Consider the following 25,438-nt stretch of genomic DNA (forward strand, 5'->3'; position numbering starts at 1 on the left):
CCAGACCCCAGTTCTGTCCCTTTGGGGACTGACCCCACATTGGGCAGATCCTTCCAGCACCCCCACCCATCCCACCCTTCGCCTCAGTCCATCATGGCCTCAAGCATCTCCAAAAAAAGCTTGTGCATGGGCACTTTGCCCTCCAGCTTCACCCCGTAGAAATGGGCCAGGACTTTGCCAGCTGTCTGGCGGAGAAGCGGCAGTGTGAGCAGCAGCCTGCCGGCCCGCCGCCGCTCAGCACCCCCTCCAGGGCCGGCCCGGCCTGCTTCGTACTCTAGCAAGGCCTCGTGTAGGGCTTCACGCAGCTGCTCCACAGCCTCAGCATCTTCAATGTGCACAGAGTCTGAGGAGGGGAAGAGAACTGTTAGCCAGGGCAACCTCTGGAAAAGCAAGACACATCTGCTCGGGCACTGCTCGGTGGGGCCTGACTAGCTGGCTTAGGGACACCACTCGATGCTTTGCCCATGAGATGAGGCCAACCCTTTGTCCCTCGACTATGGTCACCTCTTACCGTCCCCATCTTCCTCTCACTAAACAGTTTCTGTTCCTGCGGGCTCTGAATCCCTGTGCAGTTCAGGGTCTGCCTTGTTCTCCTGAACTGCAAATGCAAGTGCACCATCATCACAGTTCACAACTTGAGGGCCTGAGGGGGAGACACGGGAAGGGGGGCTTCCCTGCACACTCACCAGAATTGGCAAGGGCAAGAGCCTTTAGCAGGACATACTCCTCACGCTCCAGCCGTAGGGCCTGCAGTCGTCGCACCAGCTGCAACAGAGCTGCCCCCAGTTCCCCCAGGCCAGCTGCCCGTGCCCCCTCTTCATCCAGGACCAGGTCCTCGGCAAAGGCCAGTTCATCCTGCAGTGGCAGAGAGCGCTGAGCCACACCCAGCACCAGCACCTCCATCCACACGCTCTGCAGTACTGACATCTGGTCAGACAGCGACAGCGACGAGAAGCCTGGAGGGCGATGGGGAACAGAGCCCGCTGAGCAAATACAAAGAGCCAAGCGCAGCCTGCCCCACTCAGAAAAGCCCCTGGCCACGGGCCCTTTACCTGGGATGCTCTTGGCCCAGCTGATGGTGACCACAATCTCACGGTCGAAGAGGTCACAGAGGGTGGCCACAGCAGGAAGGTGCCCATCAGGGCCTGCTGGGTCGGGCATGGCATACAGCTTCTCAGGCTCAACCACCAGCAGGTGTGACACCAGAGCATTTACTGGGGCTGTGGACAGACAGGCACAGGATGACTATCACAAACACTGGGAACTGGCAGGCTTCCCAAGCCCCTTGGAGTCAAGTGTCTTTTCACTGTTTGTGGGCAGGCTCTTGGCATTAGAAAGCCTCTCCCCAAGGCTGGGTGTGGCTCACTTACCATGCCAGTCTAGCATGTGCTAGGCCCTGTATTCCAACCCCAGCACTGGTCACAGACATACTACTTGGCATCCTGACACTTCAAGATGTTTTCATAAATATCTCTCGGGGAATGAGTCAGTAAAGGAGATGTGGGTCCCAGGCGCTGTTAGGATGCCCGATAAGCCTCCCATGGCTGCTCCACCCCCACCTTCTATGGACCACAGTGCTCTCACCTGTCTTCCGGGGGCCTCCAGATACTGCCAAAGGGCCAGCAGGGAAGGGGCCTGGAAAGGGCAACGGGTCCACTTCTGGCCGCCGTTTGTATTTCTGTCGCCCACCCCGGACACGGTCCAGACGCACCCCTTGAATTGCAGGATGGGACTATGTTGATATGCTTGATCAGTTGAGCCCTTCTCCCTAGCCCATTCTCCACCCCTTCCCAGGCTTTTGCCCAGCCCACCCAACTGCCCACCCCGTCTCCCCCACAATCTGCCCAGCACTCACCCTCCTTGAGCATGCCCACCCGCAGGCACTTGGTGAAGCGGCAGGCCTGGCAGGCCTTGCGTCTCCGCTTGGTGATCTCACACTCATTGGAGGCCGGACAGCTGTATTCGATGCTCCCTGCCAGGAAGAGGCAGGGCTCCAGTGGCGGCCTCCTGAGGCCCAGAGGGGACCCAGCTGACAGGAGAGCCCTGACTCACCCTGGGCAAGCATAAGTCTAGGGGGCATGGGGAGGAAAGGGAGAGCAGGATGCCATGAGCAGGGCAGGAAGTGGGACAGCCATTGGGTGGGGACATCCACAGGGCAGGACCCAGGCAGCCAAGTTGCATCTCTGCCTTAAGCCATGCCTCTGGGCTGCACTGCCCTCATCTGCGGTCAGGGGCCACAGTGACGTCCAGGCTGCTAAACCCAAGTCAACCATGAGTTGTCCAAATCCAACACATTGATCACTTTTTACTACTAGAAACTCCTGAACACTTCCTCCCAGACTCTTCTGTCCTCGTCCTCCTCCCACACTTGGGCTGCTTTATGACTTCTGTGAACCTCACTGAAGCAGCTCAGGGATGGTCTACCTCATCTTCCTTCCCTCCCTTCCTCCTTCCCTCCCTCCCAGGCTTTCACATTCTGAGCTGTAGCCTAGAAGCCTTGTGTTCTAGATGTACACATCCAATGGCCCTCTGGACATCCTGTAGGCTGGAAGGCTTCTCATCTACCAGATCTTACACCTCCAAGCCTGCAGCCACCTTCGCTTGCCCAAGCAGAACCCTGGGCTGCATCTCCTCTTGCACTCATATCCCACTCACTGTCAGCGCTGGGGACCTCTCCTCTCCCAACCAGAACCCAACTCCTGCCTCAGCCTCCACCCTTGACAGGGGTCAGTCACCTCTTGTTGTCCCTATTCTCTGCACAGCAGCTAGAGGGATCCCATCCTTCCTTTCCCCAAACTCTCAATGACATCCCTTGAGTGCAAGCACGAATAGATCCACAGCCTATGGGTTCATATATGCCATGGGTGTCTGTCACCTTTGTGACCTCTGCTTCCTGCTGTGTCCCTCAGACAAGACCTTGTCTCAGGGTGTGCAGCTCACACTATCTCTCTTACCTCCTTCAAATCTGTTCTTGTTATGCAATCCAAACTAGCCTAGAACAACTCCACATGCATAGCACAGGCTAGCTTCAAACTCATAATCCTTCCACCTCAGCATCCCAATTGCTCGATTCCAGATGTGTGCTACAGTGCATGGTTTACCCTGTGTGCTATCTCTGCCTATTTCTCCACCACGGCTCTGACTGCCCCCATGGCCAGTAATAAAACCTGGTGTGGAGAAGGTGCTAGCAGCCCTCCCAGTCTCACAGGCAGGCCTGTCCCAAGCGTCAAATGACCCAAGTAGCCAGCAGGCGCTTTGCATACCTCCCCTCCTGCAAATACCCAGCAGGGCAGCTGAGCTCAGCTCAAGATGCCTCCTCAGGGAGGCCTCCAGAGCCCTAGTTCTCAGCATGCATACTGCTCCTTGCCTTCCAGCACATACCACAGCTGAAACAAGGCAGTTCTGGGCAAGTCAGTTTCTCCTCCCCCAGCCTCAGTCCCAGTGTCCTCAGAGCCTAGAACTAACCATGGCAGCAAAGCAGTCTGTGAAAAGCAAAGGGCAAGCCTGGCATGGTAGTGTACTCCTGTAATTCTAGCCCTTGGGGGCTGAGGTAGCAGTATTGTGAATAAGAAGGGAGCCTAAGTTTCAAAGCAAGTAAGACAAAAAAAAAAAAAAAAGTGGGGGGGGGGTTCTGAGCCATTCTGATAACAGCACTTAACAACTAAGCAACCCTCAGGCATTTCCTATACAACCTTGTAAGCCATTTTCCCAGTTGCAGAACTAGCATTATCAAAGCGGAACTTGGAGTTAGTGATTTAGCTCAATGGCACAATATGTACCTAGTGTACATGAGGCTCTGGGTTCCATTCCCAGCACCAAAAAGAGCCAGGTACACTGGCTCACACCTATAATCCCAGTACTCAGGAGGCTGAGGTAGAAGAATCACCATTAGTTTGTGGCCAGCCTAGACTATAGAGTGGGTTCCAGGTCAGCCTGGGCTAAAGTGAGACCCTGCATCAACCCCCTACCCCCTCCCAATAAAAAACATCATGCTCACAGCGCAAAGGCAGGCAAGAATGAGCAGGGGTCATCTACAACAGTTAGCATGGCTCACAGCACTGTTGCTCAGTAAATGACTACTGTGCATAGTGGGCAGTGTTGGCCCTCAGACTGAATGAAGGCTTCCAGGATAGGTGGGAGGTACCCAGCCCTGGCTCCACTGCCTCACTGTCCTCACAGCAAGGAAAAGTTTTACATCTGTGCATATTGGCCAAATCAAAACTCACTGAACTGTCATAATCAGTGGCCCAAAGTCCAGTTATTAGTAATACCCAGAGGCAGCAGTCTGCCATTTGAATGCAGCTCAATAGTTCTGCCGTTTTTTCCTTTTTTTAATTTTTTTTTTTTAATTTGTGTGTGTATGGGTGCACCAGGATCTCATGCCACTGCAAATGAATGCCAGATGCTTGTGCATCTAGCTTTATGTGGGTGACTGGGGAACTGAACCTTAGCCAGCAGACTCTGCAAGCAAGTGGCTTTTTAATTGATGAGCCATCTCCTCAACACCTGGTTCTGCTACTTCCCTCCCTCCCTCCCTCCCTTTCTTTTTTTCTTTCTTCTTTTATCTTTCTCAAGGTAAGATCTCACTCTAGCCAAGGCTGACCTGGAACTCACTCTGTAGTCCCAGGCTGGCCTCAAACTCTCAGCGATCCTCCTACCTCTGCCTCCAGAGTGCTGGGATAAAAAGCGTGCACCACCACACACAGCTCAGTTCTGCCATTTTTACCTGAGAGAACTGTGCAATTTAAGAAGCCATCCTGGGCCTCAGCTCTAACACGGACACATCACATGATTGCTGTGTGTGTGAGTGTGCATAGGGGAGGGAGATCATAACAGGGAAAGGACAGGATGCACATGATAAGCAGTCAAGAAAACAATGTTTTCACACCCACTGTGGTGGTGCTTGCCTGGGAAGTTGAAGCAGGATGTTTAAGAGTTCTAGGCCAGCCTGGAAGACATAGTAAGTTCCAGGCTAGCTACATAGTGAGACGCTCTCAAAACCTTTTTTTTTTTTTCTTTTTTTGAGGTAGGGTCTCAATGTAGCCCAGGCTGACCTGGTATTCACTATGTAGTCTCAGGGTGGCATTGAACTCAAGGTGTTCCAACTACCTCTGCCTCCCAAGTGCTAGGATTAAAGACATGTACCACCACACCTGGCTACCCTCAAATTTTTACCTGCTTTCTTTAAATAATAATAATAATTGCTGTTGGACATGGTGGTGCACTCCTTTAATCCCAGCACTTAGGCAGAGGTAGGAGGATAGCTGTGAGTTAAAGGCCACCAAAAAATAAAAACACTGCTTACATTTTAGAGAGAAAGAGTATATGGGCAGGCAAGGGCCTCTTGCCATTGCAAACAAATTCCAGAAGTATGCCCATTTCATGAGTCTGGATGCTTGTGCAACCAGCTTTACATTGGTACTGGGAATCAAACCCAGGTCAATAGGTTTTGCAAGCAAGTGCCTTTAACTGCTGAGCCATCTCCCCAGCCCTTGATCTTTCTTGAGGAGAAAAAAACAGTGTGGATTTTAAGAACAAGAATGCCTTTTTTTTTTTTTAATTTTTAAAAATGTGGAACCAGAATTCAGGAGGCAGAGGTAGGAGGATCACCATGACTTTGAGGGCACCCTGAGACTACATAGTGAACTCCAGGTCAACCTGGGCTAAAGCGAGACCCTATCTCAAAAAAAATAGTGTTATTTTGTGTGTGTAGTACATATGTGGGCTATGCCAGAGGAATATGTTAAGGGTCCTCTATTACTCGAGAGTCTCTCACTGAACCTGTTGTTTCCTATTTTTCAGTTAGAATGACCAACTAGAGAGCCTCAGTGATCCTCCTGTGTCTACTCCACTCAATGCTGAGGTCACAGGCACATGCAAACATGCCCAGTTTTTTACAGTCCTCATGCTTAGGCAAAGAGTTTTTACCCACTGAGTTATCTCCCTAGCCCCCAATGCCTATGTTTAGGTTGAGTCCTAAATGATAGCATACACTTCTCAGTTATCCATAAAAACCTGCCTGGACTTGGTGGTACTCTGTGGCAATCAAGAAAAGGGGAGACCTATTCTATGCTAATGAGTGGTCAGCAGTTACCAGAAGCAAGTCAAAAACAAAGTCTGGGGCTGGAGAGATGGTTTAGCCGTTAAGGCACTTGCCTGAGAAGCCTAAGGACCCAGGTTTGATTCCCCAGAACTCAAGTAAGCCAGATTCACATGGTGGCACATGTGTCTGCTTGCAGTGGCTAGAAGACCTGGTGTGCCCTTTACAAAAAAAAAAAAAAGCCTGAATCTGGGCTTGGTAGTGCATGCCTTTAATCCCAGCACTCCAGCACTCTACTCAGGAGGCAGAGATAGGAGGATCAAAGTAAGTCTGAGGCCACCCTGAGACCAGGTCAGCTACCTCGAAATCCCCTCCTCCCAAAAATGTCTGGGGATGGAGAGATGGCTTAGCAGTTAAGGTGTGTTTGCCTATGAAGCCAAAGGACCTAGGTTCCATTCCCCAGGACCCAGGTAAGCCAGATGTACAAGGTGGTGCATGTGCCTGGAGTTTGTTTACAGTGGCTGAAGGCCATGGCATGCCCATTCTCTCTGTCCTTTCTCTTTCAAATAAGTAAAATAGTAAAAATTAAAAATTTAAAAAAAAATTTTAATTCTGAGAACAGGTACAGGCTACTGTAAAAGGGGTCAAACCTACAGCTTTCAGAAACCAAGGCAGCAGGCAACAGCATCATTTCTCACATCCCATTCCAATCAGGTCTCATGCAGCCCAGGCTGGCCTTGAACTTGCTATATAGGCAAGATAACATGAAACTTCTGATCCACCTGTCTCCACCTCTAAGTGCTAGGATTACAGGCACACATTACCACACCCAGTTTATGCAGTGCTGGGGACTAAATTCAGGACTTTGTGCATTCTAGACAAGCACTCTACAGCTGCACCATATCCTCAGCCATCCTTTCTCTTTTAAGGGAAAAGATGTACCTGGGAACTCCAGACTGCTAAAGTTAAGCAGTACCTGGGCAGGTTCAAGGCCTCCTGAACCTAACAGTGTACCTGTTGGAAGGTGCCCAAAGGATATAGAGGAAGGGCACAGAAGCAAGGTGGGGGCTCACCCTGGATGGTCCTCTTGAAGAAGGCTTTGCAGGCCTCACAAGATGCCACACCATAGTGGTAGCCGGAGGCCACATCCCCACAGACCAGGCAGAGGCGTTTGGGCAGGGAGCTGAGCACCAGCTTCCCACCACCCTGCTCGCCAGGCCCAGCCCCCTCCCCATCCTCTTCCTCCTTGTGCCCTGAGAGGCAGCGGGCTGGAGCTGGACCCGGAGCCAGGGTCACCGGGGGTTCAGTCTCAGTCTCGGAGGAACCCTTTGGACTGTCAGGGCTGGCTGGCTCTGCCTTGATGTAGAGAGGCTCAATGCCCACCACCTGGCTGGACATGGCGCTGGTCACCTGCAGGGAAAGACCGTAAGGGTCACAGGGAGGCACCATGCCACATAGGTTGCCCAACACTGGGGCTAAGCCAGCCTTCCAGACTCAGCCAAAGGGAGGGAGTAGAGCAGAGTCCAAGGAAGAGCTGCCCAAGTAGGCCCCCAGCTATCACCATGGGAACAGTCTCAAGAGCCTCCAGGGACCCTAACTGACAGTAGGTCTACCTCTTGGGAACCTGAGGGACACTTGGCAAGCCTGACTCCCACCCAGGTCAGGAAGCAGGGTAACCTCAGCCACTGGGCAACCGTCAAGCAGCCCTGGAACCCTCAGCCAGAAACATAGTACCTCCTCCAAGTTTTCTCCAGTCCATGGGGGGCCTCCCACATGTATAGGCATTCTATATCCAAGAGAGCACACTGAGGCATACAGGCCCAAGGGAAGCGGATGCATTCACTCTCATCATACTCGACTCACCTAGGCTTCTCAGTTGTCCCACATGCCCACACATGCTCGCTTACACGAATGGCCTTTCTCAAGCCCCAGTCCTCATACACTTCCCCCAGAGGACACACTCCATAAGCAAACCTTCACCCAAGTCTCACAATCACAGATGCGCACACGCTCTTTCACCAGGTCCCCCACATTCACACACAGGCAGGCTCCCGTGAAAGAGAAAAGTCTCACCCTTGACACGCCACCCTCCTCCTGCCCCAGCATGCCCAGTCCAGAAACACGGTGTAGGGCGCGGCTCCACCTCCTTGCACCCTGGGCCTGCACAGCTCATTCTTACACTCCGGCTGGGCTGCCGCAGAGTCCACCACCTCCCGGGCACCCTGCCCCCCTCAACCTGCGCACACCTATGGGAACTTGCCCGAAGTTGCCTGCCTTCCCTCCCCCACTGCCCGCGGAGGGGGGGGACTTCTATCAGGTTATCAGGAAGTAAAGGAGCAAGAAGGAAGAAGTTCTCCCCGCCGGTGTGATGACCTTTGACCCAGAGAAGAGGGTGGCCCAAGACTCGGGGAGCGCCCCCACGTGGTCTTTCAGAGCCCCCTTCTCCCACTGAGAATCCTCCCCATCTTCCACCCCAACCCGCCCCAGGTACTTCGGAATGTTCCAAGTGACAAACTGAACCCTACCCCGGGGTTGGCTGCATCGGAGGCCTGAGGCTAACCGGGGCCTGGACACAGAGCTCCAGCCAGAGCCAGACCCTGACCCAGGCCGGCCCACTACGACTGGACTCGGACTCCGGATCCCGCCCAGACCCTGACCCCGTCCGGCTCTAGCTCGAGTCCGACGGTGACCCCGGCGGGCCCTGGAGCCGCCCCCCCCCCCCGCCCGAGCCCGCCTCCGCCCGCCTCCCGGGCCGCGCTCGCACATGGCCCCCCGCGCCCCGCCCGCCCGTCCGCCCACCCCCGCGCCGCGCTCCCCTTCGGCCCCGGACCTGGGGCTCCGGCGAGGCTGGCGGGCAGGCATGGGGGCCAAGCGGCCCGGAGCGCCGGGGTGAGTCGGGGGCCGCGGGCGGCCCCTCCTCCGCCGCCTCCTCCGGCCGCGCCGCCCCGCCGCGCCGCGTCCCCTCACTCGGCGGCGCCGCTGGCTGCTTGTAGGACACAAAAGGACATCGCGGCCGCTTCCTACTCCGCTTCCTCCAGCTGACAGCGGGGGCGGGGCCGGCCGCGCGCATGCAAAGCAGGGGGTGGGCCCCGGAGCCCTATGCTAATCAGGCAAGTGAAGCGGGCAGCGCCTGCGTACCCGGAGCTTGGGGGCGGCGACCGAGGGCCGGTGGGCGTGTCTTCTCTTAGGCCCCGCCCCACCGCCGCGGGGCCTCAGCCGCGCTCACGCGTACGCGGCCGCCCGAGCGGTGGGGCCCGAGAGCCCGACCCGCGCTGGAAATCCGAGCCTGGAGGGGGTGGAGCCAGGCGCTCCCATTAACGGAGAAGGCGGGGCGCGCTTTGCCAGAGAAGATTGGGCGGAGGTCACTCAGTGGACGCAGTGCGGGGGCAGAGGGAACATATGTAAATTAGGGGGCGTGGTTAGCGAAGGGACCGTGTATTTGCATATGCATATGGGGTGGAGCCTAAGGAGACAGCTACCCCTTTCCGCGTTTCCCCTTCCCCAAAGATAAGGTTTGGGAGCACTTGAACCACAGACTCAATAAGCTGTCCAAAACTAGAACCCCGAGTAGGAGGCGCAGACCTAAAACATGCAAGTAGCCTGGGATCGCTCGTCCCTGGAAGGCACGGCCATGAGACCCAGCGAGAAAACTCAAGGTCACTGCGGTGACCGAATGAAGGTCATGGGGAAGGGCGGAGCCACGTGCGTCCGCCTCACGCAGGCAGCCACGCACTGACTCAGGGACCATGCATAGACTCTTTAATTTCTCTAGGGTTTAAATTCTACACAGATGGGGGGGGGGTTCAAGCTTAGGTCTGACGATGGGATTGGGCACAGGCGGGATAGAGTTGGGGCGGCTGCGTGGGTGGGAGGTTCTCTAAACTATACAGTACAGCCTCTGGTTCCGGCGCTTTCTGAGCCCATCGATGTATCGCTGCAGCTCTTTAGTCATGAAGTGGGTCCTGCCGACCTTGGACTTGTAACCTAGAAAGAGGGCACAGGTGAGTGCAGGGCAGTGAGCATTGGCAAAGCTTTCCCCCAAGGGGCTCCACCCGTGGGATCAGAGGAACGGCAGGTGATTTGGGGGCGGGGCAGTTATGCTGGGCGTTTGGGTATGGGTTAGTATGCGGAGGACTTTGGATCCTCAACGTGCGGCTTGTTAAGGTGTAGGGATGAATGAGAAGGCTGAAGAAAATGCTGCATGACTGAACCAGGTCACTGAAATCCACCAGCTTCACAGCCACATCCTGGGCCACCCAACTCTTAAGTAGTCACCTGGTCCTTTCATAAACAGCTGTTTACCTAAATAATCCAGTGTCCAGGGCTGGAGAGATGGCTTAGCGGTTAAGCGCTTGCCTATGAAGCCTAAGGACCCCGGTTCGAGGCTCGGTTCCCCAGGTCCCACGTTAGCCAGATGCACAAGGGGGTGCACGCGTCTGGAGTTCGTTTGCAGAGGCTGGAAGCCCTGGCGCGCCCATTCTCTCTCTCTCCCTCTCTCTGTCTTTCTCTCTGTGTCTATCGCTCTCAAATAAATAAATAAATAAATAATTTAATAATCCAGTGTCCAATAAATGTACCCGAATGATCTAGACGCATCGTATCACAGCTTCCCACGCAGGAAGCCAAACTCACACAAGTAGGTTGAGAAAGGTAACTGACTAGAAAGCCCTGGCTTTAAGGCCTCCAAATCATCCCATCCCATGCTCTTGCCACTGGGTTACCCTGTGCCTGGTCTCTCAACGTTTAACTTTTGGGGCGCCCTTGGGATATCTGTAACTGCAAAATGGATATGACAAGGCATATGCATCCTAAAACCCTGTTCCCACAGCCCTGAGTCTGCCCAATCCGCCAGGGTCTTTGGTGGAAGCTGTGGGGTGGGGATGGGTGCTCACTATTGAGGGCTTTGGTGAGGATTTCTAGAGCTTCATTCTCCATGACTTCCATCAGAGGCAGGGGCAGCTGAAAAAATGGTGAGAGATTCAAACACCCATAGGAACCTAGTTCTGCCCACAGCTGAAATGTTCTGATCCCTCCCCACACCAGCCTGCCTACACCTCTGTTTTACTATCCACCCTCCCACTGGTACAACCTTCGACTTGCCCACCTCTCATCCAACAACCCCCTTCCCAGCAGTAACCCCAGGTTCCTCCAACCCTGTTCTGCTGCTCTTCCCAATAGGCTCGATGAGGTGTGTGCTCGGAGATGCTGGTGGATGACTCTGAGTTCAACTTATCTAGCAGAAGAGAAAAAAAGGAGTCAGTCATCTACAGGATCCTGGGTCTGCCCCAGAGCAGAGATGTATGAATAAGCCTGGTAGGAGGAAGTAGGGCTCAGATACCAGGTCCACTGCTTACCTCAATTGAAGACAGGGTGAAACTGTGGCTGCAATCCTGGGCTTTAAAATCCCACCCAACTGGGTTCCAGTACTGACTACCTCACTATGTGAGACTTAGGGCCAGTGATTGAAATTTTCTGACCCTCAACTACTTCAGCACCTGTAAAATGGGGTCATAACAATAGACTCCCCCCCAAAAAAAAATAGACTTTTATAAACCAGGTGTGGTGGTGCACGCCTTTAATCCCAGCACTTGGGAGGCAGAGGTAGGAGGATCACTGAGTTGGAGGCCAGCCTAAGACTTCACAGTGAATTCTAGTTCAGCCTGGGTTAGAGCAAGAGCCTACCTCAAAGAACAAAACCAAAAAGAAACCCTTGGGACCAGAGAGATGGCTTAGTAGTTAAGGCATCTGCTTGCAAACTTGGTGGTCCTGGTTGGAATCCCTAGCATCCACACTAAGCCAGATGCACAAAGGTGACAAATGCATCTGAAGTTCCTCTTCAGTGACAAGAGGCCCTGGAGGGCCCATCCTCTCAATATCTCTCTCCTCACCCTCTCCTTGCTTGCAAATAATAAATAAAAATTTTTAAATTTAGCCAGGTGTGGTGGCACATGCTTTTTACTTATTTATTTATTTATTTATTTATTTATTTATTTATTTATTTAAGAGTGACAGACACAGAGAGAAAGACAGATAGAGGGAGAGAGAGAGAATGGGCGCGCCAGGGCTTCCAGCCTCTGCAAACGAACTCCAGACGCGTGCGCCCCCTTGTGCATCTGGCTAACGTGGGACCTGGGGAACCGAGCCTCGAACCGGGGTCCTTAGGCTTCACAGGCAAGCGTTTAACCGCTAAGCCATCTCTCCAGCCCGGCACATGCTTTTAATCCCAGCACTCAGGAGGCAAAAGTAAGAGGATCTCTATGAGTTCAAGGCCACCCTAAAACTACATAGTAAATTCCAGGTCAGCCTGGGCTACAAGATCCTACCTTTAAAAAAAAAATATTTTAAAGAGGGCTGGAGAGATGGCTTAGCAATTAAGGCAAAGGACCCAGGTTAGATTCCCCAGGACCCATGTAAGCCAGATACCCAAGGTGATGCATGCGTCTGGAGTTCATTTACAGCAGCTGAAGGCCCTGGCGTGTCCATCCATCCATTCTCTCTCTCTCTCTCTCTCTCTCTCTCTCTTTCCCTCTCTTCCTCTTTCTCCCTCTCTCAAATACAGATTTAAAAAAAAAACTACTAAACTTTTATAATACAACGTGTGTGTGTGTGTATGTATTAACAAGGGATTGAACTCAGGACGTTGCACATACTAAGCAAGCACTACCATTAAGTTACATCCCCAGCCCAGAATGGACTCTTACAGAAGTTATGATGTTAAAAGATCACAAGGAAGACCTTTGCTTGACACATAGCAAGTTATCAACAGTGTGCCAATTGCTATGTTATCAGCAGTTCTGATTCCCTGGTGAAGGTGAACAGGGAAGGAAAGTGAGAGAGGGGCAGAAGGGTTGGTGCTTTAAACTTCTAACCAGGGCTGGAGAGATGGCTCAGTGGTTAAAAGCAGTTGCTTGCAGTCTGCTGGCCCAGGTTCAATTCTCCATCACCCACGTAACGCTGATTGCAGGCCAGACTGATTTGCAGCAGCAAGAGACCGTGGGACACAGATAATTCCTGCCACCTCCACATGCAGGGTGGCATGCATGTGTGTGCATGAACACAACACACACAAAATAAAATGTAAGAAAAGACTAGTATTTTAAAAAGGAAAGAAGTGCCAGTGTAGTGGTGCATGCCTTTAATCCCAGTACTCAGGAGGCAGAGGTAGGAAGATCAATGTGAGTTTGAGGTCACCCTGAGACTACATAGTGAATTCCAGATCAGCCTGGGCTACAGTGAGATCCTACTTTGGAAAAAAAGAAAGAAAAGAAAAGAAAAAGTAAAGCCAGATATTGTGGGACACACCTTTAATCCCAGCACTCTGGAGACTGAGGTAGGAGGTTCACCGTAAATTCGAAGCCATTTTGGGACTACAGAGTGGGGTCTAGGTTAGCCTGGGGTAGAGTGAAATACTGCCTTGGGGCGGGGAGGAAGTAACCACCGTCTAAAAGAAAGAACCCTCTACCAGGCAAACACCCCGAAAGGGAGTTAACAATTTTCTTTCAACTGGTGCCGTGGTTCCGTTAAATCCGCAAGCCCGTGCTGAGAACATAGGGCGCTTGTCTGTCGTGCTTAAGGGCTTAGGTTCGACCCTCACTCAGCACCACATTCAGCAAACCCAGCGTGTCCTAGGACACTTGGCTTGCCTTCCGCGAGTTCTCGGTTGACTCTCCGGCTCCGCGTGGTAGGACGCCTTGCCGGTAGGGGGCGCGCAAAGAATATCGGGTTCAGTGAAAGCGTGAAGTTAGCTCTAGCGCCCCTCCCAGGGAACCCTAGAAACTCAGATCCTACGAGCCTCTCCCCACCCCCACCCACCCCGCTGCCCCATTTTACAGAAGGGAAAATTAAGACTCTGACCCGCCCTCTACCCTTGGGAGGCCACACTGACCGAACTCCATCTTGAGGGCTTGGTTTGCATGGCTGTCGTGGCTCCCGTCCTGCCCCAAGGATGTCAGGTCTTCTAGCTTGAGGCTGAATCTTTCTTTCAGAGACATGGTCCGTGAGTGAAGCTTGCCTACCTCTCTGCCGTCGTCGTCGAAGTTCTCGCAGACATCATCCAGGGGCACGTCCACTTGTGCTTGTGACAGCGTGGCTGTGCTCCACAGATTGCTAACATCACTGTGTAACGACCTGCCGGAGCTACGGCGGTGCTCCGAAGGTCTGACCCCCGCCTGTGGGTCACATACGAGAGAAGCCAAGGGTGGCAGGGAGAAAGGAACTGGGGCAGGCGGGGAGGGCAGGCTGGGCTGGGCATCCTGGACCAGGCCTGTCTGAATGGGGGATTCGGTGGGACATGGGAATCGGTGGGAGCAGACAGGAGCTAAGACTGAGTGACAGCTTACTCCCAGGGCCTCGGATGGGTCCTAGGAGGAGTCTGGGCTCGGGGAAGAGTTCTTACTTTGGAAGACAGTTCCTCCATGGTTCCTGCCCCAACGGACCCCAGTCTCGCCACAGGCCTCGGGCGGGCAGGGAGGAAGGTGGGGAGGGTCACGCTCCAGGAAGAGGGAGGGGCAGAGCCTCCTTCTGGAATGGCGAGAGTGGTCTCGCGGGAGGAGACTTCCAACTACAGCCCTCCTCGCCAGATGCCACCATGTATCCCCCATCCCTCCCGACCCACGCTCGGTACAGGTGCGGAGGTACAGGAGCGGACGGTTGGAGATCCAACATCCTAGCGGGTTGACTCCAAGCAGAAACGCCAATCTGAGCACCGCCAGGAAGACCTGCGACTCGACCGAGCGTGGGTGCCCAGGGGTGACAGGGGGCCAACCCGAGGAAAGCACTCCCCCCCCACACCACCCACTCGAGTCTCCGGAGCGCGCACTCCCGCGGCGGTGCAAACTCTTTTGTTTATTGGATGCAGGCTTTGAGGCACAGTCGTGAGGTGTGGTGTGGTGACAAGCCCGGCCAGGGCACAGACATAGAAAGACTTGGGGTGAGGGGGGGTCGGGAAATAGGTAGAAGTGAGGAAGAGAGCAGGAGCGAGTGGTGGTGTTTTTTGTTTTGTTTTGTTTTTCTTTAGGTAACCCTTGGCGCCAGCCTTTAGTGGCATCGACGAAAGAGGGCTCTTTGGTCAAACAAGCCAAGCATGCCAAGAAAACAACAGAACCGAAGCCCTTGGAGGGGCCTGGGCCAGGGGTCCTGTCCCTAAACCCGCACGGCCTTGTCTCGGGGACGCCCGGGACCCCGCGGCCTGGCAGGCTTCCTGGAAGGGTTGGGACGGCGGCGCCCGCGCGGCGCGCGGGGCAGGGTGCAGCCGCGCTCGCTCTGCGTGTCCGAGGACTCGTCGATGAAGGCCAAGTTCTCGCTGGGATAATCGAGAGCCGAGGCCGTGGGAGGGGAAGGGGTCTGGACCTTCTCCGGGGGCGCCGGGAACTGAGGTGTGCCGACGGGCGGTGCTGGACAGGGCGGTGGGGGTAGGAGTCGTGGCTCCTTCTCCGGGGGCGCGGCGGTGGGCCCGCCTCGCTGTGTCACCCGCGCCGTCACCGTGCCGGTCCAACTGGCAGCCTGCGCCGTGAGGCCACCCATCTGCGCGGGGGAGGAAAGGTAATCCTCTACCAGGATCCTGGACAGACTGCAACCCCGGGAGCTGCCCTGTCTCCAATCGCATCCTCCTTTTGTGGGTTCCCCCAACCGCAGCTGGCCAGAGAGGTACGCTTCTCCGCCCTGCATCTGCCCGCAGCACCCCCCTTCTTCAGCATCCTTTCTAGAAAGCCCCAGGTTTATTTCAGCCTCAGTTGTTTGCTGCCTCTACGTTGTCGGATAATAAAATGCAGGTACCCTGGTTAAATGTGGATTTCAGATAAATAACAAAACGTTAGTATAAAGTATGCCTCATACAATATTTGTGACATGCTCTGAAATCTCATTCATCTGAAGTTAAAATTCACTTTTTTGGGGGGTGGGAGAGTTCCAGGTAGGGTCTCACTCTAGCCCAGGCTAATCTGGAATTCACTATGTAGCCTCAGGGTGGCCTCGAACTCAGTGATCCTCCTACCTCTGCCTCCCGAGTGCTGGAATTAAAGGCGTGCGCCACCACGCACGGCTAAAATTCACATTTAACTGGGATTTCTGCTTTTTTTTTTTTTTCTCTCTTTCTTTTCGAGACAGGGTCTCATGTAGCTGGCCTTAAACTCATAGCAGTCCTCCTGCCTCAGCGCCATCAAATAATAGGATTACAGACGTGCACCACCACTCCCTGCACTTTCTGAAATTTTATTTGCTGGCGACTGTATCCTTGAGAGTGGTCGAGTCGCTGGCAAAACTGAATTTCCTCTCTACTCTCGGTGGGACATACTCGGGGTCTCAGTCCCCGAGGAACCCACGTTCTGGAGGGGAGGGAAGAGACTGGTCAACCAGCTTGTAGTCTACAGCATGCAGGCGTCGTAGCGCATGCGCGGTGTGGAGGCGACCCTGGAGCCCATACCTCCGCCCGGGTGCGGCGGGACACGGCTCTCAACCAGTTGCCGATGGTGGTGAGCACCGAGGCGAAGTAGGCCAGGCCGAGCAGAATCCAGAACCACACCAGCGGCTGGTAGGCTGGATGTTCCTGCTTGGGGTCGGCGCCTGGGGAGTCCACCAGGAGGGAGAAAAGAAGTTGATTGTGGGAGTTCCCCCACCTTGTCAAGCAAGAACGCCCTCCCCAGGGCAAAAAAGGTTGTGCTAGCGTGTGGACGCGTGCAGGCAGATGAGTGTGCGGGAGTAAAAGTTGTGCGAGATCAGAGCACGCAAGAGGGGGGTGCCCCCCTAGAAGGTCACACATATGGGGGTCATGCTTCGTACACGTGTGAGCATGCGTGTGATGCAGATCACGAGTACGCAAGAGGTGCTGCATGCCTGCATGACTGTGATGGTGCATTCCTAGGCCAAGTAGGAGTTGGAGGGAAAAGCTAGCGTGCAGCGCTGGAGTGCGGGAGGAAAGTCGGTTGGGTTGAGGGCAGGAAGGGCAGCCTCACCCGCCACATAATCGCCGAAGCCCACGGTGGTGAGAGTCACTATGACGAAGTAGATGGACTCCAGCTTGCTCCAGTTCTCCATGTAGCAGAACACGAATGTGGGCGTGAGGACGAAGAGCAGGCATCCGATCACCAGGAACAGCACCGCCGACAGCACTCGCACCAGCCCGGCTGGCACGTGCCATTTCTGCGAAGCGGGCCGGTAGGCAGGACCGTGGAGATGCCAGTAATACGCCACTCCCATTCTCCACCCACTCCCATCCTGCCACACGCTGAGAGAGGCTCCTGCCCTCTACGGGGGTGTGATCACATGCCGGGGATCAAGGGAAGGGTACCCTCAAGCCCAGAGCCAGTGCACAATGGGCTTGAAGCAGCTCACCAAAAAGATTGCTTCGATATGACCGATGCCCCGGCGCAGAGAGGAGCCCAGCCGGTCCCCGACCCCCGCCAGCAGCATCCCAAACAGCGGGATCCCCACCAGTGCATAAAAGATGCAGAAAAGGCGCCCGGCATCCGTGTGCAGGGCTGCATTGCCATAGCCTGAGCACATGGGGGCGATACAGGAAGTCTAGGTGCTGCCTGGCACCCCTGCCTCTCCCTGCACCTTCCCCCAGAAGGAATTCCTTGCCCCCTTCCCCAACCAAATGCCCCGTATTCTCCCCCACCGATAGTAGTGATGATGGTCCCAGAGAAAAAGAAGGCGCTGCCCAGGTTCCAAGCGGAATGGTTGCCATTAGTGGTGGAGTTGGTTTCTGGGTCCGCACCCCCTCCCAGGGCAGCAGCTACCTCCTGCAGGACAAGAAGGAGGATCCTCAGTCCTGGTCTGGGCTAATTTCCTGCCCTCCTGCCTCTAAAACGTTCAGCCTTTGCCTTCCAACTCTCCCCTTCCCCCTGTTCTAGCTGAAGCCTGAAGGCAGTCCCTTACAGCAGGTGGTAAATTTTGTAGCCCAATTCACCTACAGACAACTTTGTGTGACTTTCAAGGGTCTATAGAAATATTTGAGTTTTGGAACCCTAATTTCCGACAATAAATTCTATCTTCTATCTGTCTACTACCCATCTAGCTTCTTCTTCTTTTTCTGTTTCTGTTTTTGTCTTTTTGTTGTTGTTGTTTGTTTGTTCTGTTTTGTTTTCAAGGTAGCGTCTCACTCTAGGTCAGGCAGACCTGGAACTCACTATGTTATCTCAGGCTGGCCTGGAACTCATTAGCGAACTTCCTATCTCTGCCTCCCAAATGCTGGGACTAAGGGTGTGCAACACCGTGCCCAGCCCTGGCTAGCTTCTTAAAGGTAAATACTTTATTTAGGGTTGGAGATGTGGCTTAGCGGATAAGGCGCTTGCCTTCGGAGCCTAAGGACCTGAGTGCAATTCCCCAGTACCCACAAAAATCCAGATGCACAAAGTGGCATATGCATCTGGAATCTGTTTGCAGTGGGTGGAGGCCCTGGCACACCATTCTATCTCTCTTCTAACCCTCTCTGCTTACAAGTAAATAAATAATATTTTTAAAATATTTTATCTATTTATTTGAGAGAAAGAGGCAGATACAGAGAATGTGCTCACCAGGACCTCTACCCACTGCAAACAAACTCCAGACACATGTGCCACCTTGTGCATCTGGCTTATGTAGGTACTGGGGAATTGAACCTGGGTCCTTAGGCTTCATAGACAAGCACCTTAACCACTAAACTATCTTTCCAGTCCTTAAAATTTATTTATTTGAGAAGAGGAAGATAGAAAGAGAGAGAGAATGGGTGTGTCAGGGCCTCTAGCCACTGCAAAGGAACTTCAGACACATGCACTAGCTTGTGCACCTAGCTTTCTGTGGGTTCCGGAGAATTAAACTAGGGCCCTTAGGTTTTGCAGATTGAACTCGGATACTTGAGCTTTGCAGGCAAGCACCTTAACCACTAATCTCTCTAGCCCTCTAGCTAGCATGTTTCTTCTGTTTGCTGGTTGGTTTTTGTTTTTTGTTTTTTTTTTTTTTGGTTTGGTTTGGTTTTGGTTTTTCGAGGTAGGGTCTCACTCTCTCTAGCCCAAGATGACTTGGAATTCACTATGTAGTCTCAGGGTAGCTTTAAACTCACGGTGATCCTCCTACCTCTGCCTCCCGAGTGCTGGGATTAAAGATGTGTGCCAGGCCTGGACTTGGAGTCTTAATTTTAGCCGGGAGCACAGACCCTGGAACCAGGCTGCCTGGGTTGGAATCTTGGTGCTGTTCAACCTTACACAAGTTAACTCTCTGGGCCTCAGGTTCTCTTCTTTTCTCTCCTTTTCCTTTCCTTTCCCTCCTCCTCCTTCTTTTTTTGTTTTGTTGTGTTTTTGTTTTTCCGAGGTAGGGTTTCACTCTAGCCCAGGCTGACCTGGAATCCACTACGTAGTATCAAAATAGCCTCTAATTCACAGCGACCCTCCCACCTCTGCCTCTCAACTGTTGGGATTAAAGGCATGCACCACCACACCAGGCATGCATATCTACCAAATGGGATGATGGTTATAGCACCAGGCTCGTAGATTAGATGTAAAGAGCAAGAAGGTCATTGGATAACTTCCCATGTGATGATTATGCCCTGTGATTTCTAGGTTGCCACAGGTGCCATCACTCCCATGTCTCTTTGGAAAGTAAGTTTGAGTGCCTTTCCTTAGGCAATCTAATGAAAGGTAGGAACCTCCCTTTAGAAAGGTCCATATATCATCAGATTTTGTGGCCAACTTTACACACACACATACACAACTCCACTAATACCCAGTGTTTCATACTGAGTACTCAACAAGTTTTGTTAAATGAGTATATGCCTGCCCCTCTTGCCATCCTGAAGATTACTATGTGTCTTATGAGTGCCTACCTTGAGAGCTGGGAAGATGGCTTTGCAGTTAAGCACTTGCCTGTGAAACCTAAGGACCTTGGTTTGAGGCTTTATACCCCAGGACCCACGTAAGCCAGATGCACAGGAGGCATATGCGTCTGGAGCTCCTTTGCAGTGGCTAGAGGCCCTGGCGCACCCATTCTCTCTCTCTCTCCCTCTCTCTCTCTGTCGCTCTGAAATAAATAAAGAAATGAGTGCCTGCCCTGAGTGCTGGGAGGTCAGAGTATAGGGAGGAGGAGATGAAGAATGGCCCCTTCCATAAGGCGCATACAGTGTCCTTCTGGAAGTTCACAACCCATCTTTTTTTCAATATTTGTGTTTATTATTTATTTGAAAGGGGGGAGAGTATGGGCGTGCCAGGGCTTCCTTCCACTGTGAATAAACTTCAGATGTATGCACCACTTTATGTGTCTGTCTCCATGTGAGTATGGGGGCATCAAATCCAGGCCATCTAGCTTTGTAAGCAAGCACTTTTAACCACTGACCCATCGGCCATCTCTCCAGCCCCCACAACTTTTTTTTTTTTTTAAGCTCAGGCTGACCTGGAATTCACTCTGTAGTCTCAGGGTGTCCTCAAACTCACAGTGCTCCTCCTACCTCTGCCTCCCAAGTGCTGGGATTAAAGGTTTGTGCCACCACACCTGGCCACAACCCATATTTTATCTCCTAACTAAACTACTACAATCTTCATTAGCCAGACCCACTCCAAGTTCATCTTCCTAAAGTGACTGCTGCACCTCCAGGTTCCCTTCTGTCTGCAGAAGAATCTAGGCTCCCCAGCCCAACATTAACTTTAATACACAAACACTCTCTCCTCTCCTTTTCGCTGTTTTTGGTCTTACTGAGTAGCTGAAGCTGGCCTGGAACTCACAACAATCCTTCTCCCTCACCCTCCCAAGTGCTGAAATTACAGGTGTGAACCACCACACCCAGTTTCAAGCACTTAAAAAATATGTGTACTTGTTTTTGTTTGTTTGTTTGTTTTGAGGTATCTCTAGCCCAGGCTGACCTGGAATTCACTATGTAGTCCAGAGTGGCCTCGAACTCATAGCTATCCTCCTACCTCTGCCTCCCCAGTGCTAAGATTAAATGTGTATGCCACCACGCCCGACTCTTTTTAGTAGTTTTATTTTTACATGGGTTCTGGGGATTAAACTCAGGGCTTCATATTTGCCAGGTAAGTACTTTACCTCCTGCGCTCTCTCTCCAACCCTCACTTTTTCATACTGATTTCAACCTCCCTTTGCCCAGTCTTCTCTCCTGAGACTCTCATTTGGCACCCCACCCTTCCCCCTAGGCTTTCTGAGATTATTCCATTTTCTGTAATAATTATTTTTAAATAAAGGCAAGAGGAGAAATATTTGATTAAAATGATTAAATTTTTATTGTGTAACATTTTTTTTGTCCAAAAAATTTCCTTTGTCATCCTGTGTGTCCTAATTCCTGCTTCAAATGACTAGGCATCTGCTTTCTCTGGGTTCTGCAAAACACTCAGAGCTTTCCAGCTTCCACGCCTTTTCCATGCTGTTCCTCTCTGGGAGTCCTATGTGCCACTGTCTAAACCCTACCCCTCTCACCTGGTTCTCTTCAAGAGCCATCTCTTCCCAAGACTCCTGCAGCTCCCCAGCACCCAGCCCAGGGCCCAGCATACAGTGGATGCTTAACAATAAAGGAAGGAAGGAGACCTCCCTTTCCTCTGCATCCTATAGTGATCTGGCTGTCTATGGATCTGTGCCCTTGACTAGAAATGGAACATTCTCCAGAGAGAAGCCTGTATCTGTGCCACCTCAGCATGTTTCCCTATGTGCAACACCACAGCACACAGTAGGTGCTGCATGATGGGCGTTCAAGGTGTGACTCTTCCATGTGAAAGAGAAGCAGGACACCAGCCGGCCACCTATCCTTATAGGTCCTGACCCTCCTTTTCATCTTCCTTCTTATTCAAGAATAAAGCAATTGCATTGTGTAGATAAAATAGGTCAGATTCCCTCCCTCACTTGGCCCTGTGATCTGGCCACCACCCTCGCTGCCCAGGCTTCACTGAGCTGAGCTTGCCCTGCTTTTTGGAAATGTGAGAGACATGTCAGGTGGCCTATGTCCAAGCTTCACCCCACTCTAATCTCTGCACTGGATCCCCTGGAATGTTGAGGCTTCCACTCTGCTGAATAGCCCCTCCTTCTACAAAGAACAAGCAGGGAACAAGGGGTATTCTTCCATCAAGTGAGAAAAATCAGTTTATTAACTTAAACGAGAGCTTTTCATCACAGTAACTCAGAAGTCACAGAAGCAACACAGGAGCTCACCAACTGGACTCCCAATGCTGTAGCTTTCTTACTGGGTAAAAGGAGCCTCATCAAAAGTGCCTTAAGGAAGCCTGACTCCTCACCCCCTCTTTTCTCTCTCTCTCTCTCTCTCTCTCTCTCTCTCACACACACACACACACACACACACACACACACACACACACACTTGCCTGCCTGGTAACCATACGCCCTGGGGAAGAAGAGTCACGAACCTGATAGCCACAGTGACATGGACAGGAACCCTCCACAATCATCTTCACATGCGTATTTGCACACTTGGGGACACAGAGGGAGCTATTCACAGTATGCTTGGGCTTCTTTAAGGCACCTGTGACTCCAAAAATATATGAAAGCTAGTGTGGTAGCAAGTAAAAAAAACATTGCAGGGAGCCAAGCAGGGTGGTTCAGGCATTTAATCCCAGCACCTGGGGGCTGAGGCAACAGGATTGCTGCAAGTGTGAAGAGGGAGCCTGGGTTACAAAAGTGAGTGCCAGGGCAATCAGCGCTACATAACGAGATTCTGCCTCAAAACAAAACAAAACTGCAGGGGATATATTAAAAATGCATTGGTCGTTTAGCTGAACTTTACAGGTAATTTAGCATCCTAGATTTTTTTTTTTTCCTGACAATGTAATGGGGTTAGATAGTTGCAGATATCCTCTGTGCGATTCATTCACTCACTTCCTTCCTTCAGTCAACATCACACAGAAGGAGGCATTCCAGGAGCTCTGCCCAGAGCCAGGCAAGGAAAATAAAGGACCCTATGGCCACCACAATGAAAACAGACACCTGGATCCCAGCAACCTTCCCCCACCCCACCCCCAGTGCACCCAATCCTCAGAGATACAGGTCTGGAAGCAGCACTCGGAGTAGAGACCCACTGTAGGACCGCTGACTTGGCCTTGCGCCCTCATGCCACGCACCTGAATGAAGGACCCCAACTCCTGCTCGCTCACACATGGGTGCTCCCTCAGGAACTTCTCTTGAATCTGCTCCAGCTCCCTCTGGGCCTGCTGCAGGGCTTGCTGCTCATGGGGTTGCTCCAGGGCCTGGAACACCAGGGCACCCGACACCAAGTAGAGTAGGACCAGAGCCAGCAGAGCCAGTAGTGTGGTGCTGCGCATGGCGCGTCCGGGGACAGCTCGGCTGGCCGTCTGGGGAGGAGGAGCAGGGGACTCCTGGGGAGCAGTGGTCACTGAGAGCAGAACCAGGGATGTCGGGGTCAATAAGAGGTCTGACACTACACCCTAAGGTCCTTGGAGTCCCCAACCTTACTGTCTATAGATGTGCCTCTGTAGATGTGGCTAGATACTTGGTGCCAGGGAACACCCAGTGCCTCCACCAGCCTCCCTCTTACCTCCACTGCAGGCCATCAGGAGAGTGGGAGAAGGAGAAACTAAGCCTGCCTCGTGAGAGGGGGCATAAAGAAATGGTCTTGGAAAAGAAAGCTGAGGGGGCCAGAGGCACGCCGAATGTGCCTGAGGAGAGGTCAGAGTGCGCAGGGCGGGACCCAGACTGTGGGTCTATCCATGGCTCTGGGGTGGTTGGTCTCCGGCTCCAGGCTTAGGAGGGACTGCCAGTGCAAGGAGCCTCCGGGGTCCACCGTGCTTTCGAGGAACGCTGGGGCGGATCCCAGCCCCAGGGTAGAGGAGCGGGGAGGAGGGGTCAAGGAAGGGGGAGAGGTTCCCCGGAAAGTGCGGGGAGCTGGGTGGGGGGAAGGGCTGCACCGGTGCAGCAGCCCCGGAGACATCTGTCATCTCCGCGGGAGCAGACATCGGCGCACACGTACATTCACGCTCCCTGACACGCTCCACCGCGCTCGGCACAAAGACCTGTGCGCCCACGCTCCACCCTGCGGCCTCAGTCCCGCAGCTGACCCGGCTGCATTGCACCGGCACACTCCCGAGGACCCCCGACACACCCAACACCCCGATGAGGTCCACGCACGCGTGTGCTCACACACCAGACCGCGCGACCACGGCGCAGCGCCCGCCACTCGCTCCCACCGCCTCCCACGCGTCCTCACGCCGACGCGCCCGAGCGTGACCGGCGGCAGTCAACCACTCCTGGAGGTGCTCATGCGGGGAAAGTGGAAGCCCCGCCCGGACCATTGCTCCCCCGCCGCCCTAGCCCGGGAGTCCCCCAGCCCTCCCCGCACTTACTGTCCGCCCCTCTGCAGCAGCAGCTGCGGACCGGTCTCCCGCGCCGCCTCGCCGGTGCCGGTGTCGGTGCCGGCGGGCCGGCGGAGGCGGCGGCAGCAGCTGGGGCGGAGCGGGCGTCTCCCGGGGCTGAGACCCCCCTCCCGCCGTCAGAAGCCCCCTCCTCTGGTGTTTAACCCCTCCAGCGCCGCATTTCCTTCGGTGCTGCGCCCTCGCCACTGCCGCTCGCAGCCATCAACCTAGTACCAAGCCCTTTACCTGCGGCCTAGGGGCTCCCCAATCCTGGCTTGTCATAGGCACTGGGTGGCAGAAGAAGAAGAGAGGTCGCTTCCACCTTGGGACCCGAGCCCAGGGTGGCCAGCACCGCGGACCTGTAGTGGGATCAGCTGGCCCAGGTCTCCCGGTCAGCGACCACGCTCGCTCATCTTTTGGCATCTTTCGTGTAGTCCCATTAAGGGACTGGGAAGGGCCCTCATATCTCCGCCCCTGGGGGCAGTCTGGCCCTTGGGCTCAGCACTTAAGAGGGAGAGGCCCTCAGGGACAAAGGGTTGGGAAAATCTCCCAGAGATCACCTGTATCTGACCAGGCATGGGAGTTGAGTCCCAGCTTTGGCAGATCAATGTTGGAGGGCCTTCTGCTCTTCTCCCTGCATTCCCAGCTCTGATCCTGTCTGATCTGTCTACAGGCTCACTCCCAGGGGCATTAGCCAAGGTCCAGGCCCATCCTGCTTCTACCCGTCCCTGCTCCCATCCATTTCTTTACATCTGCTGTCCCCAAAGTCCCTCCTCTGCCTTTTAGGAACCCAAGCCTTTGTGGTCAGGGCTTTTAAGCCTGATTAAGGTACCTGGGCAGGTTACCAAACTCATATTTTCCCTTTTTAGGAAGTTTTTGTTTGTTTGTTTGTTTGTTTAAGAGTGATAGAGAGAGAGAAAGAGGCAGATAGGGGGAGAGAGAGAGAGACAAAGAGAGAATGGACGTGCCAGGGCTTCCAGCCACTGCAAACAAACTCCAGACGCATGTGCCCCCTTGTGCATCTGGTTATCGTGGGCCCTGGATTCTAGGAAATCGAGCCTCAAACAGGGGTCCTTAAGCTTCACAGGCAAGTGCTTAACTGCTAAGC

The 25,438-nt window shown here is 53.5% G+C and overlaps 3 protein-coding genes across 4 annotated transcripts; all 3 read right to left on the reverse strand.

Moving 5' to 3' along the window:
• Positions 1-76: 76 nt before the first annotated feature.
• On the reverse strand, positions 77-8,969 carry Esrra (estrogen related receptor alpha). 2 transcript variants are annotated; one of them, XM_045157627.1, is made up of 7 exons: positions 8,871-8,969; positions 7,114-7,450; positions 1,856-1,972; positions 1,585-1,713; positions 1,053-1,220; positions 687-956; positions 77-343 (listed from the first exon to the last, which is right to left on the reverse strand). In XM_045157627.1, exons 2-7 carry the CDS (start codon positions 7,436-7,438, stop codon positions 84-86), a joined length of 1,269 nt encoding a protein of 422 aa, XP_045013562.1. In that variant the 5' UTR covers positions 7,439-7,450; positions 8,871-8,969; the 3' UTR covers positions 77-83. The 2 variants fall into 2 exon arrangements, with proteins under 2 accessions (XP_045013562.1, XP_045013557.1); XM_045157622.1 differs by lacking the exon at positions 8,871-8,969 and adding an exon at positions 8,566-8,585.
• A 911-nt stretch (positions 8,970-9,880) lies between these two features.
• Catsperz (catsper channel auxiliary subunit zeta) lies at positions 9,881-14,704 on the reverse strand. The gene is made up of 6 exons (XM_045137487.1): positions 14,655-14,704; positions 14,436-14,560; positions 13,926-14,357; positions 11,194-11,273; positions 10,933-10,999; positions 9,881-10,024 (listed from the first exon to the last, which is right to left on the reverse strand). The coding sequence occupies exons 1-6, from the start codon at positions 14,702-14,704 to the stop codon at positions 9,918-9,920; spliced, it is 861 nt and encodes a 286-aa protein (XP_044993422.1). The 3' UTR covers positions 9,881-9,917.
• A 160-nt stretch (positions 14,705-14,864) lies between these two features.
• Positions 14,865-23,763, reverse strand: Kcnk4 (potassium two pore domain channel subfamily K member 4). The gene is made up of 7 exons (XM_004656453.3): positions 23,517-23,763; positions 23,083-23,354; positions 17,655-17,778; positions 17,369-17,529; positions 16,990-17,176; positions 16,461-16,600; positions 14,865-15,562 (listed from the first exon to the last, which is right to left on the reverse strand). The coding sequence occupies exons 1-7, from the start codon at positions 23,530-23,532 to the stop codon at positions 15,182-15,184; spliced, it is 1,281 nt and encodes a 426-aa protein (XP_004656510.2). The 5' UTR covers positions 23,533-23,763; the 3' UTR covers positions 14,865-15,181.
• Positions 23,764-25,438: the final 1,675 nt, after the last annotated feature.

Source organism: Jaculus jaculus, chromosome 1, assembly GCF_020740685.1.
Source record: "Jaculus jaculus isolate mJacJac1 chromosome 1, mJacJac1.mat.Y.cur, whole genome shotgun sequence".
NCBI classification, from domain to species: domain Eukaryota; kingdom Metazoa; phylum Chordata; class Mammalia; order Rodentia; family Dipodidae; genus Jaculus; species Jaculus jaculus.

Bases quoted from the DNA above. Each gene is read 5' to 3' on its own strand.
- Esrra (XM_045157627.1), bottom strand. From the start codon at position 7,438: ATGTCCAGCCAGGTGGTGGGCATTGAGCCTCTCTACATCAAGGCAGAG. The intron at 1,714-1,855 runs GTGAGTGCTGGG...CTGCAATTCAAG, and splicing joins GGTGGGCATGCTCAAGGAGG to GGGTGCGTCTGGACCGTGTC. The intron at 344-686 runs GTGAGTGTGCAG...TCCCCTCCTCAG, and splicing joins TCTTGCCCTTGCCAATTCTG to ACTCTGTGCACATTGAAGAT.
- Catsperz (XM_045137487.1), bottom strand. From the start codon at position 14,704: ATGTTGGATCTCCAACCGTCCGCTCCTGTACCTCCGCACCTGTACCGA. The intron at 11,274-13,925 runs GTCAGTGTGGCC...CTCTTCTGCTAG, and splicing joins AGCCCTCAAGATGGAGTTCG to ATAAGTTGAACTCAGAGTCA. The intron at 10,025-10,932 runs GTGAGCACCCAT...CCCTCTTTCTAG, and splicing joins CCTCACCAAAGCCCTCAATA to GTTACAAGTCCAAGGTCGGC.
- Kcnk4 (XM_004656453.3), bottom strand. The intron at 17,779-23,082 runs GTGCGTGGCATG...CTTGTCCTGCAG, and splicing joins AGTTGGGGTCCTTCATTCAG to GAGGTAGCTGCTGCCCTGGG. The intron at 17,177-17,368 runs GTGAGCTGCTTC...CCCGCTTCGCAG, and splicing joins ATATCGAAGCAATCTTTTTG to AAATGGCACGTGCCAGCCGG.